Source organism: Salvia hispanica, chromosome 6, assembly GCF_023119035.1.
Source record: "Salvia hispanica cultivar TCC Black 2014 chromosome 6, UniMelb_Shisp_WGS_1.0, whole genome shotgun sequence".
Classification (NCBI taxonomy): domain Eukaryota; kingdom Viridiplantae; phylum Streptophyta; class Magnoliopsida; order Lamiales; family Lamiaceae; genus Salvia; species Salvia hispanica.
In genome coordinates this window covers 42,544,015-42,561,692 of record NC_062970.1, presented here as the reverse complement: position 1 = coordinate 42,561,692, position 17,678 = coordinate 42,544,015, and the positions used below count along the sequence as shown (strand labels likewise).

Here is a 17,678-nt window from a genome sequence, read left to right as displayed (position 1 = left end):
TTTCTCTCTCTTTCGTTTATTTTATCTATTTTCGCATCTCTCTTTTTTATCTATATTTTATAAACAGCCAAATTATTATTTTCATAAAAATTAAAATACAGTCATTACTTGTTCCGATTATTGGTAGTAATTTGTTCGACTAGTCTATATGCAATATTAATTTTAAATGCAAAATACAAGGTTACTACGATAACACGATGTTACACATCACCCATAATGATACTAAAAAATTTAGAGCACATCACCCATAACGATAAACCAACCATAAAAAAAAAAAAAATCAAACTTATGACAGATTCAAATTTATAAATACTTTTATAAATATTGATATGAGGTAAAAAAAACACTCAGCCAACATATTATGATCGATTCTACCCCTTACTTCCCAAACATTAATACTCAAATTAAACAGATGATGTCACCATGGCCCGCGGCCCGACATAGTAGCGCACCACTGTGTATAGAACTAAAGTGGCTGTACTCAAAACCGCGAGTAGCCAATAATAGCGGTCCAAATGACTCCGGTTCAATGTGAACTGGAACCAGCCGGGTTCATCTCCCTCAGCAGTTACTTTCCCCGCAGCATAAACCAAGAGCACATCACACATGAACCCCATCCCAGACACCCCCTTGCTAAAGATCTCCATGCACCGTCTCTTCAACTCCTTTAGATCAGCTTCACTGCTTATGTCCTGCTTATCAAACTCTGCCACGCTCTTCTCTAACAACGTCATTGCGCCTCCCAGCAGCACGAACTGGAACAACAGCCAATACACGCTCATTGGGATATCTTCCTCCGGTTTATCCAGCAACCCATTGCTCCTAACAACCCCGAGTCTCTTTGTCTCCATCCCTGCAGCCGCTATACAACATAGGACCCCCAATATCTTAGCCTTTACAACCCCATGTCCTTGGTGACTTGCCAACCATGCTAGCAACTTGCCTAACCAATTCTGAGCCAGCAGCAGCACCTGAGTAGGAACCTCCCATGATCCTAGGTGTCGGTCCAGGTGCTTTGTTTGCTCCACAAAGTACGTGTTGCTGCTTGCGGAGATGATCCCACACACCAAAAAGGTCAGCCACATTGGTATCATACGGCAGGAGAACATTCTTCCCATGTTTTCTATCCGGTCCCTTGTTGTCCCATCGCATTCGAATGGGAACCAACGTAAACCTGTGAGAAAGGATATGCCAGCTATAGCAGTGCAGACCGCTGGGATTCCAAACCGGTAGGTCCATGGCTTTATGTAAGGGAGCGCGATGGCTCCTGCTAAGCCTACAATAGCCACCATAGCCAAACCTGATACCCTCAAACAACCTATGGCCACACCACTAGATTTGTCTGTTTGTTCATTGAGAAATGATTCCACTGACACGCTGTTGCCAGCTACTCCGACAGCTATCAATGCCATCCCCGTGTAGAGGAGAGCCTTTTGTGTGTTGCCTATGCATTCCTGCTCGTATTGTTTGCACGTGCCCGTTGATTTGGCAAGAACCGGAGGAGCTGACATGAACACTAAACAGATTCCCTATACAAGGACAAAAGTGTTTATTTCACATCAGACGAATAATGGAAATTGGAAACAGTGCTACCCAACTATAATTAGTTTGAGGCCTTTTGGGTTACAAAGCTGGAAATATCAAACTAATATGCAGTCGACTGAAAAAAAAAGGCCTGAGTTTCTCACCAGTGTAGGAAGAGCTGGAGAGCACGAGCATGCGCCAGTTTCCAAGAAAGGTGCTGACGGCATAGAGGAATAGAGGTTGGAGAAGCAAAGAGACACCGTTCCAAACGTTGAGGATTCCAGCAGCGTGGGTGAAACTTAGGCCCCAAACTTTAGTGAGATAGTCTTGCATCTCAAACAAGGCGTACACCACCAATATGTCAGCCCACATCAATGCTGCAAACAATATGGTGAATTCAATTTGGTGTTGAATTGGATCCAATGTAAAAAAGTGTTACTATACTACTAATAATTTACCAGATATTCTGACGGTGCTCTTCATACTCAAAAGCCTCTGCACGAATGAAATGACTACTGATTACTACTAATTAGGATTAGCAAGCCTCTTCTCCTTCTTGATTTCTAATATTGGAGGCATCACTTGCTATATATAGTGGACATGCATACCTATTATTACTGTTCACACCGTAGCTACGACGACATTACAGAGTGCAGATTGAGTTGAGGTCAAAGCCAAGGGGAAATCCGGAGGAAATAGGAGTAGCACAATGCCAGAAGGCATATTTGGAATGTTTCATATTGGTGTGGCCCCCGACACTTCCCCTACCACCACTCATGTCTCAATATGTTTTTATCTTGAAGCCCAAGTTGTCACAAACTCACCCAAAAATACAACTTCTAAGATGCTTCAGTTTTGCAATTAAACTCATATTGTCCCCAAAAGTTTTTATTTTTAAGAAATGGGGAAGAGTAATTCAAAATAAACCCTATATACATGGTTCATTCGTCATGTAAGTGTTAAACATATTGTATTGAAAAAATTAAATTCCCTCAGTTCCATGTTAATGGAGTCATTTCTCTATTTTAGAAAATACCATGATAACTGAGTCATTTTTATTTTTGGCAAAAAGTAACTTTCGCTTTTATTTTATTCTCTATTCATGTTTTTTGTTTTATTCTCTCTTACTTTATTTACCACCCATTTTATGCATTATTCATTAAACTCTATGCCGAAAAGAAATATCTCTATTAATAAGGAACGGAGTAATAATCACCTCTCAACCAATTCTTGAACTTTCAGCTTCAGTGAGGAGATAAGAAAATTGCATCACAACTTATGCAGCATTCAAATATATATCGTTTGAGGATGAATATAGTAGTATTAACTTTATTAGGATAGACCTAATTAATGAGCAACTGAGGCACAATCAATAACAACATTTTGAACATTACTCAATATGAAGGGACTGTCAAACAAGAGAAAACATATCTGGTGAACTTACACAAAGTTTATCACCCTCAGTGATGTGATTCGGCAAGAAATAGTAGAGAACAGTTTGAAAATTACATATAGTAAATTAAAAAACGAACCATACATATTTTAAAACCTTAAATTACTTCCGAATCACTTTGCTTCTAACATAATCAAGCAGCTCTTGATGAAATTTCCTATTCTCTTTGCTCATATACGTAACTCGCGCTAAGTACTCCTTGATCAGCATCGCTTCCGCGATCTTTGAGTACTCAGCGAGTTGAGGGTCTTGGGTGGATGCAATGCTCGCCTTCGCCTTTCCCTTCCTCTTGGCCGCTTTAGTCCCCATGGATAGACTCCCTGGCGTCGCTGGAGAGGAAGTATAACATTGAGTCCTCCACATTGGTTCTCTTCGATCCACTAGAAGCCTCCTCGGAACCGCAGCAAAGAACCTCCCAGACATCCTCATACTCGAACATCCTTCCTTCAGTCAGGAAGAAAGCTTCCTTCGCACGGTACATCTTTTGACAGCCGGCAAAGATGGCGGCAAATTTGGAGACACACCCGGTCCCAATGCTTGCGCAGCCTTCATCTCTTTGAATGTTTTGGCAACGCAAAACCAGAAAACTTCACTGCTACTAAAATTTAGGGTTAAATGTTGATTTTGTCCCAACTAGATGTTAATTGAAAATGTCCAACCATTTAAATACATACACTTCCTCTCCCCATAGAAACTTTTTACTAGATGTTTACACGAAAATGTTCAACCATTTAAATAAATACTCCCTCCATCCATATAAAATATGATTATATTTTTATAATTTTAGGTGTCCACACAAAAAAAAAATCTTATTTCACAAATTAAATATTAATAAGATGCAAACAATCATAATTCTAAATAAATGCAATTTCAAAGGTGAATATCTCAATCCACAACAATTCAAAAAATGTACTAATACATTCCCAAGAATACATAACAATGCATTGTGATTGTTGGAATTGGAAGATAGCTCATCGTCCATCTTTGTCATGCCAGAATTTGCAAAACATGATGACCTAAAATTATACTGCTATTTTTTTTTATATTACACTTATACGCCGTTGCCATCCCATCGTAGAATTGGGGAGAACTCGTTGTTCTCTGAGAAGCAATCATCATCAATCAATTCCTAGACATCAATCATAATCCCATCCAAATGTATCATTTGAAGATGTACATTAAATTTACTAGGATACATCTAATCAATGAGCAACTAAAGGCACAATCAATAACAACATTTGGACATAACTCAATGATGAGGAGAATGTCGACAAGAGGAAATAACTCTTCGGAGGTAAATAACTCTTCTACTAATTGTAACAGTTTTTCTTAAAGTCATCATAACTATTTATGGGTCCTACTATTCTATTATTTAATTTAAAAGTACAATTAATAAAAACATTTCATTAATAACAAAACCTCATTAATAATCCAAAATTAACATTACGAATTCCTAAAAATTAAACCTTACATAATTAAAATTCTAAAATTAAAAATTGCATATTCTAAATATTAAAAGATACAGTACATATTCAGATCTTAAAAATTGAAAACTACTACTACGGCTGCGGCGGCTGGACCGGTTTGCCCAATAGACGTCGGAGGCCTTTAATCATACAGAAATGCGTATCTAGTTGTTCTGGAGTCATTCGGCTAGTATCCCGTTGGAGTAGCTGGTTCAAAAGTCCGAATAAATCATTCGGATCTGGAGGTGGAGGAGGAGGTGGGGCTTGGGAGGCCGCTTGGGCTTGGGTCTGTCTTCGTCTGCGGCTAGCTTTCATCGTCTTCCTCCCAGGTGGACGACGTCGCAAACCGGTTCTGGACCCACTCGCACTGGTGTCGGAACCTTTCCAATGAGCTCCAGCAAGCTGGCTTGCGACCTCATCCTTGTCGGGTTTGGCTTGCGATCTCAATTGTTTGGAGGTGGAGCCCGAGGAGGATTCGATTCCACCCATCTAATAAATAATTAATCATTACAAACATAAAGAAAGGAATAAGATAGAGAGCATTTTTGCATTAGTAAAGCAAAATAAATAAATATATATAGGAAAATTTTGTAGGTACAATCTATGTTCATTACAACAGCTAATTAACCCAGCTTAAAGCCTAAATTGAACCATACAAATATTGGAGAATCTCACTACAAAGATCCTAAATTTTAAGCAATTAACACTGCAATAATTACAGTCCAAAGAAAAGAACAAAACAATGAATAAACAGTGAGGAGATCAGAAAAATGCATCGCACCTATGCATTTCTAATGTACGTGACGAATATAACTTCACTAGGATTAGTAGGATACCTAATCAATTAGAAACTAAGGCACAATCAAAGATTAATGCAGAAAATAGCAACATTTTGAACATGAGTCAATGATTAAGTGAATGCCAAACAAGAGAAACAAATCTGGTGAAATTGATAAGACAAGAACACATTTTTTAGCTTAAACCAAAACCATCATCCATCAATCAAGACACCCTAATGTGTGTAACCTCCAAAATTAGAGTGCCTATGCATTGGAAAGGAACTTACTGAAAGTTTTATACCCTAAATTACTTCTTAATTACTTTTCTAACTAAATCAAGCAGCCCTTGATGCCATTTCCTAGCATCTTTTTGTACGCCCTGTTCAATATTGCATTTCTCACCTTTTCCATTCTGGCAGAGTACTCTTCGAGTTGAGGGTCTTGTGCGGCAGGTGCAATGCTAGCACCACTCGTAGCGTCCTGTTTGGAGGTGGAGACTCTGGCTCTCTTCGGGCCACTAGAAGTCTCAAAACCGCTGAAAATCTTGGGATTGCTTCGCATAATCGCCCAGACATCCTCATACTCGAACATCCTTCCTTCGTCGCTGAAGAAAGCATCCTAAGCCTGTTGGCGAATATCATCCAAACTATGACCGGTACCCTGCATCTTCTGACAATTGGTAAAGATGTCAATGAATTTGGAGACATCCTTCTGCATTCGGGCCCAGTGTTCGCGCAGCTGATCGTCATCACGGTAATGTGCCCCCACCGGGATGAACTCGTTGTAGTTTGTGGCGACGTCCCACCAGAAATTAGCCCTTTGGTCTTTTGAGACGTCGATGTAGACGTGTGCCAACAATTTCGTCTCCTCGGTTGTGTACATTTCGTCATCTGAGATTTCGAAATCTGAAATTTTGTAATCTTCAAAAATATAGTTTGATCCTGTCAACTGATAAGATGGGGTATTATCCGTCTCCACGGGCCAACTCTCCGGTCTAGCCGGATCCTGCCCATTTTGGCCAACAAAATTGTCGAACCCTACTTGTGTATTATTTGGGTCCAGCACGAAATGGGATTATTAGGATCCATTCAAAATAAATAAATTGGAGTTCAAACTGAAAGTAAATATGATGGATTTATAGATTTGAAGAAGAGTCTCAACAATTAAACAATCGAAATCGAACTTCGACTAAGCTTTGATTTGGAGAAGAGTGAAAATTCTCAACAATAAAACATTCGAAACAGAACTCTGAATAAGCTTAGATTTGAAGAAGAGTCTCAACAATTAAGCAATCGAAATAAAACTTTGAATAAGCTTTAGATCTGAAGAAGAGTGAAAATTCTCAACAATCGCACAATCGAAATCGAACTTTAAATGAGCTTAGATCTGAAGAAGAGCGAAAATTCTCAACAAATAAACAATCGAAATCGAAGTTTAAATTAGGATGAGTAAATACCTTTACGAGAACGGTGCTCGGAAGAGCTATGAGATCTACGACTTTTGCTCATCGATTCATCTGCACAATAATCCGAAATCAGAAAAGCTCTACGCCGCGAAATAAAACTTCAAAATGAACGATTAAACTTAATAAAAACACCTGGCGGAGAAGAAGACGAGCTCTTGAGCTTTTGATCATCTTTGGATTTACCCATCATCTGAAGATTGATTGATCCCCCTCTCAAACGAAACGAAACCTAATCGGTCCTTCTTAAAATCAAAGTAGAAAAATATCATCTGCAATGGGTGGTTGGGGAGGTGCCGCGCCTCCCGAGGCGCCGCGCCATCGGCGGAATGCATTGCAGCGCTGGGAGGGACTGTCCGTGCCATCGGCAGGGACGAGTTTTTGTGCATTTTTTAATCAGTTTAAGTTTTTGAAAAACGTATGATGCACTTAACTATATTTTACAAAATTATACTATTACTCTATATTTTGTTATGAATTGATAAGTACAGGACTGTAATCCCTCCATCCTAAAAAAAACTAATTTTATCATTTTGAATCAATTTTTTCAAAGTTAAGAGTCTAAATATATAAAGTTTTAAGCAAATAATAAACATTACAAATAATTTATAATATGGATTTCACAATCCACTAAGAGCATCTTCAACAGCGAACGTCGCGGTAGGACGTCGCGGAAGTCCGACCGGACGTCCGCCGTAGTGAGAAAAATGGTAGGACACGGACGTCCCGTGCGCCCGTTGGATAGGCTCGGATATCCGACCGACGAGCGGGCAGACGTCCGCCACTATGGCGTGGGATCGGACGTCGAGGTCGGACGTCAGATAAAAAATTAATTTTTTTTTAAAACTCTGTAAATAGGGCTTGTTGAACTTCATTTCATTCACACCACTTGTGTTGACAAGTTTCTCTCTCTAATCTACAAATTTCATTTCTACTATAAAATGGAGTACAACAGGAACTCCCCCACCACGAGCGGAGGAAACACACCCACATTTCCCGCCGGAACGGAGGGAAACTTTAATGCGGGGATGAATCCCCAAATGGCGGAGATGGCGAAGATTACTCCCCAAATGTTTTACAATATGTACAATTGGATGAGTCAGATGGGTGGGATGATGCCCGGGACAGCGGCAATGAGCGGTATGACGCCGAATATGACGGGGGTGGGTGGGATGATGCCCGGGGCAGCGGGGATGGGGAGTATGCCGCCAAATATGGCAGGGATTGGGAGTATGACGTCGGGGATGGGTGGGACGATGTAGCACAGGAGCCCGAGGATGCCTAGGGGATCTATCTATCGACCATATATAGATTTGTTGTCCGACGATTCCTCTAGTACTGTTCCGGAGACTCAGTACGCCGGCATTAAGACTTTCTCTTTTGAGGAGTTGGGGCAGGAGTTGGGGCTATCGCCGATCCGTGAGACTCCCGATGAGGCGGAGCCTGTTGCAAGGGGCAGGGGCAAAGGCAAGGGCAAGGCCAGGGGCAAGGGCAAAGCTCCGAGCTCTTCCTCGCAAATAGGGGCAGAGGAGGAGGAGGGTGAAGAGGAGCAGGGGAAGAGGTCGATCTGGACCGTGTGGAAAAATATCGCGCTTGCGAAGGCCTAGGTCGGTGTAGTCGAGGATCCCTATATCGGGGCGAACCAGTATATTGACTGATTGTGGCATCGCATTAGTGAGGCCTACCTCACACTCAAACCGGCTGGGGCGAAGCCTCGCACTCCCGAGCAATGCCGGAAACAGTGGGATCGGTTGAGGCCTAAGCTCAGTCGTTTTGTCGGCCTCTACCAAAACAACCTGCGCATGACAATCAGCGGCATGTCTGAGGAGGATGTGAAGAACCGGGCCTTGTCCCAGTACCCCGACAACGAATTGAAGTTCAAAGAGTTTGACCAATGTGAGGCCTTTCTCGTGGTTAGGAGTTCGCAAAAGTTTTGTGCGGGTGTTGACTCGGGCTGGAAGTGAACGAAGATCAACTCTTCCGGTGAGTACAACATGTGCAAGGATGTGATCGACGCATGTCGGCGTGATTTAGGAATGCCACCCATTGATGATTATGGCGTCGAGATTGGGGGCGGGGACGTCGGAGACGGCAGCGGCACGGGCGACGGGGACGAGGACGAGGAGGAGTAGAGTCGAGGGTTGTATTTCTCGACTTTTTATGATTATGTAATTTTTAAGTATTATGTAAAAAAATTTTAAGTATTATGTAATTTTTTTTAAGTATTATGTAATTTTTTTTAATGAAGTATTCGAATTTTCCCGTGTTCTGTGTCGACATTTTAATTTCGTAAATTTTAATTCCGTAAATTGAATAATTGTGAATTTAATTTTATTGCGGGAAGTCCTACTGCTGGGGAGTGATGTGGCAGTGGAATGAGAAGTCCTAGTGATGAAGTGACAGGATGTTTTTGTGGGATGTCCTAGTGGGAAGGGCGCCACCGGAGATGCTCTAACAACCATTTCACTACCTTTTTCCTCTCTCTTACTTTTTTCCATCTATTTTTTTATTATACCAGTTGTATATTAAAACTAGTGCCAATTACAAAGTTGTCTACTTTTTGAGGACGGGAGGAGTATAATTCAATAAAACTATATTAGCTTTAAATGTTACTTCATCCGTCTTACAATAGGAGTCACTCTTATTATGGACACAAATTTTAAGAAATGTAAATGATAGTGAGTTGGAAAAGTTAGTAGAATATGAAACCCATTTTTTTATATTGGTAATAAAATGTGAGTGAAATGAGTAAGTGGAATGTGTGAACTACTAATCATTTATGGTAAAAATGAAGTGCGACTCTTATTGTGGGACGGACAAAAATGATAAAGTGTGACTCTTATTGTGGCACAGAATTATTATTATTATTATTATTATTATTATTATTATTGTTATCATTATCATCATTATTATTATTATTATTATTATTATTATTATTATTATTATATTTTGTATATCAGTTTTAAATAAATAAATAAAATAAAGTTAAAATTATTGGAGTAGAGGTGTGGAATATATGCTTATTTAAGCTCGAGCTCAAGCTCGACTCATTTGATGTTTTTTACTCCTTCCGTACATTAAATATAGAATAAAAAAATTGTTAGTCTAAAAAAAGACACTTTTTCCCTTTTGATTTGTCACATAAAAATAGTACTCATAAATAATGTTCGAGCTCGAATTTGTTAAAATTTTGTGAAAGGCCGAAAAATTTCAATATATGATCTTGAATCTTTTATCAACATATTTATATATATTGGCTCGATTGAAGGTTTATGAACATTGCTAATTTGAAGGCTCACGAATTGTTCGAGAATAAACGAATCCAAACATTGTTCGTGAGCCCACCAAACCGAGCACCTTGAGCTTAGCTCAATAAAACTATCTAGCTCGAAGTAAGGCTCGAGCTCTACTTGTAGGTTCAAGAGTAAAAATGACATGATTGAAAGATCGAGCCAGTTTGCTCATCCTCCATCTTCTTCATGCCAGAGCTGGCAAAAGACTGCTGTACTTTTTTATGTTCCACTTAAGTGTTGTTGCCATACCAACATAGAATTGGGGTTCGAGTTCTTGGTGGTGCATCATCCGAAGATAGATTTGCGAATAATAACTTTTGTTCTCTTCTAGTGTTTGGTGCATGAGATTTAATATCACAATTCAAATCCTAGATGGATAATGGATAATTAGTCATAGCCAATCCTCTTCAACTAAAATAATCTCACAACTCAATCCTAGATTATATCTTGATTCTATTTGATCAAGGAAACCGAACACCACCTTCGTTTAGTGACGTAGAGAACTCTCCTTGTTCATCAATCAATTCTTAGAAGTTCAGCTTCTGTGAGGAGATTAGAAAAAATGCATCATTCAAATGTATCTCATTTGATGATGAATATATTAACTTTACTAGGATACACCTAATCAATGAGCAACTAAGGCACAATCAATAACAACATTTTGAACATAACTCAATGATGAGGAGAATGTCAAACAAGAGAAAAAATTACATAATTAAAAATCCTAAATTACTTCCGAATCACTTTGCTTTGAACCAAATCAAGCAGCTCTTGATGCAGTTTCCTCTTCGGAGGCGGAGACTTTAGTTCTCTTCGAGCCACTACAAGCCGCCTCGGAATCGCAGCAAAGCTTGTTGTCGATCCGGAGCATCTCCCAGACATCCTCGTACTCGAACATCCTTCCTTCACTGCTCTCGAAGGCCTCCTTCGCCTGCTGGCGGATATAAAGGTGAGCGTAGCGCCTGCCCAACTTGTTTCGACAGCTGGCGTAGATGGCGGTAAATTTGGAGACATCTTTATGCACCCGGGCCCACTGGTTTTGCAACTGATCGGAATCACGAGCAGGGGACCCGTCCGGCTTCATCTCTCTGAACTCTGTGTACACTAGAAACCAGAAAACGCCGTGGCTGTCGTCGATGATCGTATTTTCCGACACGTGGATGTAGGCGATCGTCAAAATATTCGTCTCCTGAGATGTGAAATTTTCATCATCTTCTTCTTCAGTCGCCATATTTCTGCGCCTTTTGCTTCTCGATTCTTCTGCACAAAATCAGCATCAAAATGAATGAGCGATTAAGCTTTAAAAACACGAGAAGGAGAGATTTACCCATTGCTGCTGCAGACAATTGATTTCCCTCTCAAAGCAAATGAAGATTTCCCTCTCAAATCGAATGAAACCTAATGGGTTTGGGCCATGATATGTATCGGGCCCACTTTCTGAAGGATAAAATATCTCAATTCGGCTTTTACCATTACAAAATCCTACTGAGAAAATGAAAATAATAAATCATTACCAAAGAATGGAAAGTAGTTACTACTACTTAGATATATGTACATGTATCACTCTTATAATTTAAATTAAATTGGATTAAATTAATTTATTATTAAGTGGTAGGAGTATATCATTTTATAGTAGTAATAAGAATTAGATGAATGCATTTTTATTGATAAATTCATATGTGATTTTGATATTGATTTGGAAATAATTACAATATAAATGTTAATCTTTTCTTAAATTCATAAAATAAAAGGTTATTCTTTTATTATTAGAGAAGGGTTGTTGACCTATTATGAAATGATTTTTAAAGTCAAATACTAAAATGTGCAATTATGTACATGAAAATTTATTTTATATTTATCATTGTACTGAAAAAAGGGTTTGGCATCATGCTAACTTGTCTTAGATTTCTAAATTATTTACTCATCAACGTAACTTGTTAAAAATGTCAATACGATCACATTAAAATGTCAACTAAGTTTATGTTGATATTTCAATGTCATCGCATTGATATTTTTAATACATTGCATTGATGAGTTAACAGAGTTAACAACTTAAAAACAATGTACCAACATTTAAAAAAATGTGTGGCATGGTTGTGGTGTGGCTGGACAAGTTTTATGTGACTGAAGCATGACTGTCATGACCAAACAGACAAGTTTTTTTGTGGCTGATGCGTGGCTATTCCACTATTATGGACACTCTTAAGCCAAATAAAAAAAATAAAATAGAAAGATTCATATTAAAATTACACATTCTTTTAAACATGTACTAATATTTGTTTGATAAATAATAAATTTTATAGTATATAGTTATACTCCCAAGAATATGCACTCTTTCATTTTTAGTTCGTCCCATAAGAATATGCACATTCCAATTTTGAAAACTCTTTTCTCTCTAATGAGGTGAGACACATTCCCCACGAACAATACTTTAATTACTTTTTCTCTCTACCTCTCTCTTACTTTACCAATTTTGCATTAAAACTCGTGTCGTCATAGGGCTGGCAATTTTTGACACGACACGATAACACAACACGAACCGGCACGAAATTAATGGGTTTGGGTCAGAGCTTATTGGGTTCGTGTCCTTGTCGGGTCGACCCATTAAGGACACGACGTGTCGTGTTCGTGTCGGGTTCATGTTATCCGTTAACAATGCGTGTTCGTGTTATCCGTTAACAAATAATATTTTAATATTATTAATTCTTATTATTTTCATTTTTCAATACTTATTAAATGACTCTTACAATCTCATTTTTCAATACATGTTGTTATCGTGTCGTATTGACTCGAAGTGGTTCGTGTCGTGTTCGTGTCTGAGGGTAGCGGGTCGTGTTCGTGTTTGAGGTTTTCTTAACGGACCGTGTTCGTGTTTGTTGTTATTGTGTTCGTGTACGATAACGACCCGACACGCACGATTTGCCAGCCCTACGTGCCGAACTCAAAGTGCACATTCTTTGGGGACGGAGGGAGTATTAATTACTCTCTCCATTCCATAGTAGTGAAGTCAATTCTTTCCGGCACGGAGATCAAGAAAATGATGTGTAATGTACTCCCTCCGTCCCATAAAATATGTCACACTTGTGGGATGACACGAGATTTTAGGAGGTTTTATTTTGTGTGTTAGGTGGAAAGAGAAAATATAATATTTATATTATTGTGAGAGAGAACTTTTTCTACATATTTAGTGGAACAAACTAAAATGGAAAATGGGACATCTTTTATGGGACAGATGGGGTATTAAATAAAAAGATAATAAAGTAAGAGAAAGGAAAAAGTAGAGAGAATAAAGTAAGAGAGATAGAAAAGTAAGTGAAAAGAAATGTGTTGACTTTTACTAAAAAAGGAAATGACTCCACTATTATGGAACGTATTAAAGTGACAAAATGACTCAACTACTATGGAACGAAGAGAGTGATAAGTATTATAATATATTACTTAATACTATATCTTAATTTAATTAATCGTTATTGATGAATTGCTATAGGGCTAGTTTCTAGTTTAGATAAAATATATAGATATGATTGAAAAGTATAAAAAGTAAGTGAATGAAGAATATTCCTTTTGGTTTGAGTTTATTAGTGTAAATAGTTAGAGTAAAACACTATTTGATGTGACATTTACACTAAAATGAGTTTGAGTTAAGTGCAAATGGTTGAGATAGTCTAAACTCTAAAACGGGGTACACAAACAACCTTTTACCCTACAATTTATTACACTTTAGTTTGTTTTACTCAAAATGTCTACTTTCTATATTTGAAAATAAATCCCCTTCTCATCATTAAATTATTCAACTATATTTTTTCTTTTATTTATTCCATCTAATAACTTTTAAAATCTTGTGTCACTCAAAAATGTGGAACGCATGGAATATTACAAAACATTGCAAAAAATAGTACTTCTTCGATCCCAACTAAGTTAAGTTGTACTTCTATTTAGGACGTTGTAATTAACTTGAGCTATACACATTTAGACAAAAAGTAAAACATCTTATCACTTTTAACTTTTTCCTTCACCCACTTTAGTGCATCTACAATAAGGAGCTCCAGTTCATCTCCTCTTAACCTTTCATGAGTCTCACATCACTTTTAACTACTCCCTCCGTCCCGCTTAAGATAACATATTTCTTAGCCGGTATGAGATTTTAGGAGAAATTGTGGTTAGTGTGTTAATAGGAGAGAGAAAAGATAAGTGTAAATATTAAAATAGAGATATGAAAAAAGATGAATATTTTAATAGGAGTGAAAAAATATAGTTGAGTGTTTTAATTGGGAAGATAAGTTTCCTAAAAAGGAAATTTGTGATCTTATTTGGATCAAACTAAAAAGGAAAAAGTGTTATTTTAAGTGGGACGGAGGGAATACTTTTTGTTACATATCTTAACTAAGAGTGTCCATAGTGGTGCGGAACAACCACGCCACATCCACAAAAACTTGTCAACGCCCACAAAAACACTTTCACAACCCAATAGACAGTCACGCTACAGCCACGCCACAACCACAAATCACATTATTTAATCAATTATTGATATATTTTAACTTGACCTGAATAAAAATTATCGGACAACAAAATTAGAAAAAAACATCATTAAATAATAAGAAAAACATAAAAACTAATATTCGTTGTATTAGAAATAGGGGAAAATTATACGACAGTTAAATAAAATCACTTAAACATACACCGTCGTCGCTCACTCGGTGGCATCATCGGAATCCCCATCTCCGTCCCCTGTCGCCTCCGCCGGTGCCGCGACCTCCGTCATCCCCAACTGACCCCTCAGCCTCTGAATGATGTCCCAGTGCACTGCCTTGGTGACCGGGTCGGTCGCCGCAGCGTAGGCGACAACGACATTGCCCATGCTTCAGCATCTGGAAGTCCAAGTTCTTGTCCAACACCGACGCCGCCGTGCCCGCCGTCGTTCTGCTTCCTGTACTTCCCGCTCCACCTCTGCAACCAACGCGTCATACGCCGCATCCCATGCGCGTTGATACTCGTTGTCAACCATTTTCTGAGAGATTGGAATAAATCTGAGAAAAAATTGAGATTGGAATAAAAAAAAATGAATTGAGAATATGTTGTATTTATAGAAATAAATTAAGAAATTTTTTTGGATTATGCCGCCGCCGTGGCGGTCTCGCGGCGCGTGATAGGCCTCTGTGGCTCCACCGCGAAGACCGCCTCTCCGCCTCTTCCGCGCATCGCAGTAGGCGTCACGGCGCCCCCACTGTGGAGACTCTAACTACAAAGCTCCTAAATTTTAAGTAATTAACACTGCAATAAATACAGTCCCGAGAAAAGAACAAAACAATGGATAAACGGTGAGGAGACCAGAAAAATGCGTCAGGCCATCCACATCCATATCTCAATACCGTCTCATCACTTAACTATTCATGGGCCTCACTACATTTTTTACCCCATCTCTTTACTAAGAGACAGCACATGCAACCCTCCATCTTTTAACCATTTCATCATTTGACTATTCATTTTTTATTTTTAACTCCAACAAATTCAATTAATAAAAACACATTTCATTAAATAAAAGAAAATTTAAAATCTTAAAAAATAAAAAAACACATAATTAAAATCTAAAAAAAATTAAAAAAGACATAATTTAAAATACTAGAAATTAAAAATTGCTCACTTAAATTATAAAAACTACTCCGCCGGCGAATCACCCCCCCGAAGGCGGTGGCGGTGCAACCGTTTGAGGCGGAATACCAAGTTGTCTTGCCAGATATGCAATGCCAGCAAAATGGGCTTGATATTGTTCAGGCGTCATGCGGGAAGTGTCAGCCATCGTGGCGGTTAAGTAGATGGACATTAGGGAGGGCGGCGGCGTGCCTTGGGATCCCGCCTGGCTTGATTAGCACGATACCGAATCAATTAGAAACTATGGCACAATCAAGAATAATGCAGAAATAGCACCACTTTGAGCATAAGTCGATGAATTAAGTGAATGCCAAACAAGAGAAACAAATATGGTGAACTTGATAAGACAAGTACACATTTTTTAGCTTAAACCAAAACCATCATCCATCAATCAAGACACCCTAAAGTGTGTAACCTCCAAAATTAGAGTGCCTATGCATTGGAAAGGAACTTAATGAAAGTTTTATACCCTAAATTGCTTCTTAATTAATTGGCTTCTAACTAAATCAAGCAGCTCTTGATGCCATTTCCTATACTTTTCGCTCATAGACGACATATCTCGTGCTAGCATCTTTTTGTACACCCTGTTCAATATTGCGTTTCTCACCTTTTCCATTCTGGCAGAGTACTCGTCGAGTTGAGGGTCTTGTGCGGCAGGTGCAATGCTAGCACCACTCGTAGAGTCCTGTCCGGAGGTGGAGACTCTGGCTTTCTTCGGGCCACAAGAAGTCTCAAAACCGCTGAAAAGCTTGGGCTTGCTTCGCATAATCGCCCAGACATCCTCGTATTCGAAATTCCTTCCTTCGTCGCTGAAGAAAGCATCCTTCGCCTGCTGGCAAATATCATCCAAACTATGACCGCTACCCTGCATCTTCTGACAATTGGTAAAGATGTCAATGAATTTGGAGACATCCTTCTGCATTCGGACCCAGTGTTCGCGCAGCTCATCTTCATAACGGTAAAGTGCCCCCACCGGGGTGAACTCGTTGTAGTTTGTGGCGACGTCCCACCAGAAATCAGCCCTTTGGTCTTTTGAGACGTCGATGCAGATGTACGCCAACAATTTCGTCTCCTCAGTTGTGAACCTTTTGTCATCTGAGATTTCGTAATCTTCAACATTGTCGTTTGATTCCGTCAACGGATAAGATGGGGTATTATTATCCGTCTCCACGGGCCAACTCTCCGGTCTAGCCGGATCCTGCCCTTTTTGGCCAACAAAATTGTCGAACCCTGCTTGTGTATTTGGATCCAGCAAGAAAGGGATTATTAGGATCCATTCATTATAAATAAATTGGAATAAAAATTGAAAGTAAATTAGTACTCCTATAGTCCTATATAGATAAATTTGAATATGCTTACATTTTAAGTAAAGTGAAAATTCTCAACAATTTTAAACAATCGAAATCGACTTTGAATAAGCTTAGATCTGAAGAAGAGTGAAAATTCTTAACAAATAAACAATCGAAATTAAACTTTGAACAATCTTAGATTTGAAGAAGAGTGAAAATTCTCAACAATTAAATAATCGAAATCGACCTTTGAATAAGCTTATTAGATCTGAAGGAGAGTGAAAATTCTTAACAAATAAACAATCGAAATTAAACTCTGAACAAGCTTAGATTTGAAGAAGATTGAAAATTCTCAACAATTAAATAATCGAAATCGAAATTTAAATTAGGATGAGCAAACACCTTTACCGGAATGGTGCTCGGAAGAGCTATGAGATCTACGACTTTTGCTCATCGATTCATCTGCATAAAAATCGGAAGTCACAAAAGCTCTACGCCGCGCAATATACCATCAAATTGAACGATTAAACTGAAATAAAAGCACCTCGCGGAGAAGAAGATGAGCTCTTGAGCTTTTTACCCATTCGCTGAAGATAGATTGATTTTCCTCTCAAACGAAACCTAAATCGCCTCTGCTCAAAATCAAATGAGAACAATACCATCGGCAACGGGTGGTTGGGAATGCGCCGCGACGCCCGAGGCGTCCCGGCGCGACGCAATGCATTGCAGCGCGGAGGGACGGGACGAGACGAGACGAGACGAG

General features: G+C 38.9%; 4 protein-coding genes across 13 annotated transcripts; all 4 read right to left on the bottom strand.

Annotated features, from left to right (window-relative positions):
• Positions 1–294: 294 nt before the first annotated feature.
• Positions 295–2,204, bottom strand: LOC125194087 (protein NRT1/ PTR FAMILY 5.5-like). Of its 2 annotated transcripts, XM_048092110.1 has the most exons (4): positions 2,133–2,204; positions 1,983–2,019; positions 1,689–1,901; positions 295–1,529 (listed from the first exon to the last, which is right to left on the bottom strand). In XM_048092110.1, the coding sequence occupies exons 3-4, from the start codon at positions 1,749–1,751 to the stop codon at positions 405–407; spliced, it is 1,188 nt and encodes a 395-aa protein (XP_047948067.1). In that variant the 5' UTR covers positions 1,752–1,901; positions 1,983–2,019; positions 2,133–2,204; the 3' UTR covers positions 295–404. The 2 variants fall into 2 exon arrangements, with proteins under 2 accessions (XP_047948067.1, XP_047948066.1); XM_048092109.1 differs by lacking the exon at positions 2,133–2,204 and having other exon boundaries at positions 1,983–2,120.
• A 2,213-nt stretch (positions 2,205–4,417) lies between these two features.
• On the bottom strand, positions 4,418–7,073 carry LOC125192451 (serine/arginine repetitive matrix protein 1-like). 4 transcript variants are annotated; one of them, XM_048090028.1, is made up of 4 exons: positions 6,820–7,073; positions 6,679–6,738; positions 5,625–6,112; positions 4,418–4,932 (listed from the first exon to the last, which is right to left on the bottom strand). In XM_048090028.1, exons 1-3 carry the CDS (start codon positions 6,875–6,877, stop codon positions 5,841–5,843), a joined length of 390 nt encoding a protein of 129 aa, XP_047945985.1. In that variant the 5' UTR covers positions 6,878–7,073; the 3' UTR covers positions 4,418–4,932; positions 5,625–5,840. The 4 variants fall into 4 exon arrangements, with proteins under 4 accessions (XP_047945985.1, XP_047945983.1, XP_047945982.1 ...); XM_048090026.1 differs by having other exon boundaries at positions 4,423–4,932; positions 5,625–6,262; XM_048090025.1 differs by having other exon boundaries at positions 4,423–4,932; positions 5,625–6,259.
• Positions 7,074–10,626: 3,553 nt separating this feature from the next.
• On the bottom strand, positions 10,627–11,356 carry LOC125191751. 2 transcript variants are annotated; one of them, XM_048089164.1, is made up of 2 exons: positions 11,305–11,356; positions 10,627–11,237 (listed from the first exon to the last, which is right to left on the bottom strand). In XM_048089164.1, the coding sequence occupies exons 1-2, from the start codon at positions 11,306–11,308 to the stop codon at positions 10,738–10,740; spliced, it is 504 nt and encodes a 167-aa protein (XP_047945121.1). In that variant the 5' UTR covers positions 11,309–11,356; the 3' UTR covers positions 10,627–10,737. The 2 variants fall into 2 exon arrangements, with proteins under 2 accessions (XP_047945121.1, XP_047945122.1); XM_048089165.1 differs by having other exon boundaries at positions 10,627–11,224; positions 11,305–11,344.
• A 3,192-nt stretch (positions 11,357–14,548) lies between these two features.
• Positions 14,549–17,678, bottom strand: LOC125192860. Of its 5 annotated transcripts, none has more exons than XM_048090525.1 (5): positions 17,460–17,678; positions 17,318–17,377; positions 16,234–16,856; positions 15,619–15,831; positions 14,549–15,004 (listed from the first exon to the last, which is right to left on the bottom strand). In XM_048090525.1, exons 1-4 carry the CDS (start codon positions 17,575–17,577, stop codon positions 15,649–15,651), a joined length of 984 nt encoding a protein of 327 aa, XP_047946482.1. In that variant the 5' UTR covers positions 17,578–17,678; the 3' UTR covers positions 14,549–15,004; positions 15,619–15,648. The 5 variants fall into 5 exon arrangements, with proteins under 5 accessions (XP_047946482.1, XP_047946483.1, XP_047946484.1 ...); XM_048090526.1 differs by having other exon boundaries at positions 14,549–14,985; XM_048090527.1 differs by having other exon boundaries at positions 17,324–17,377.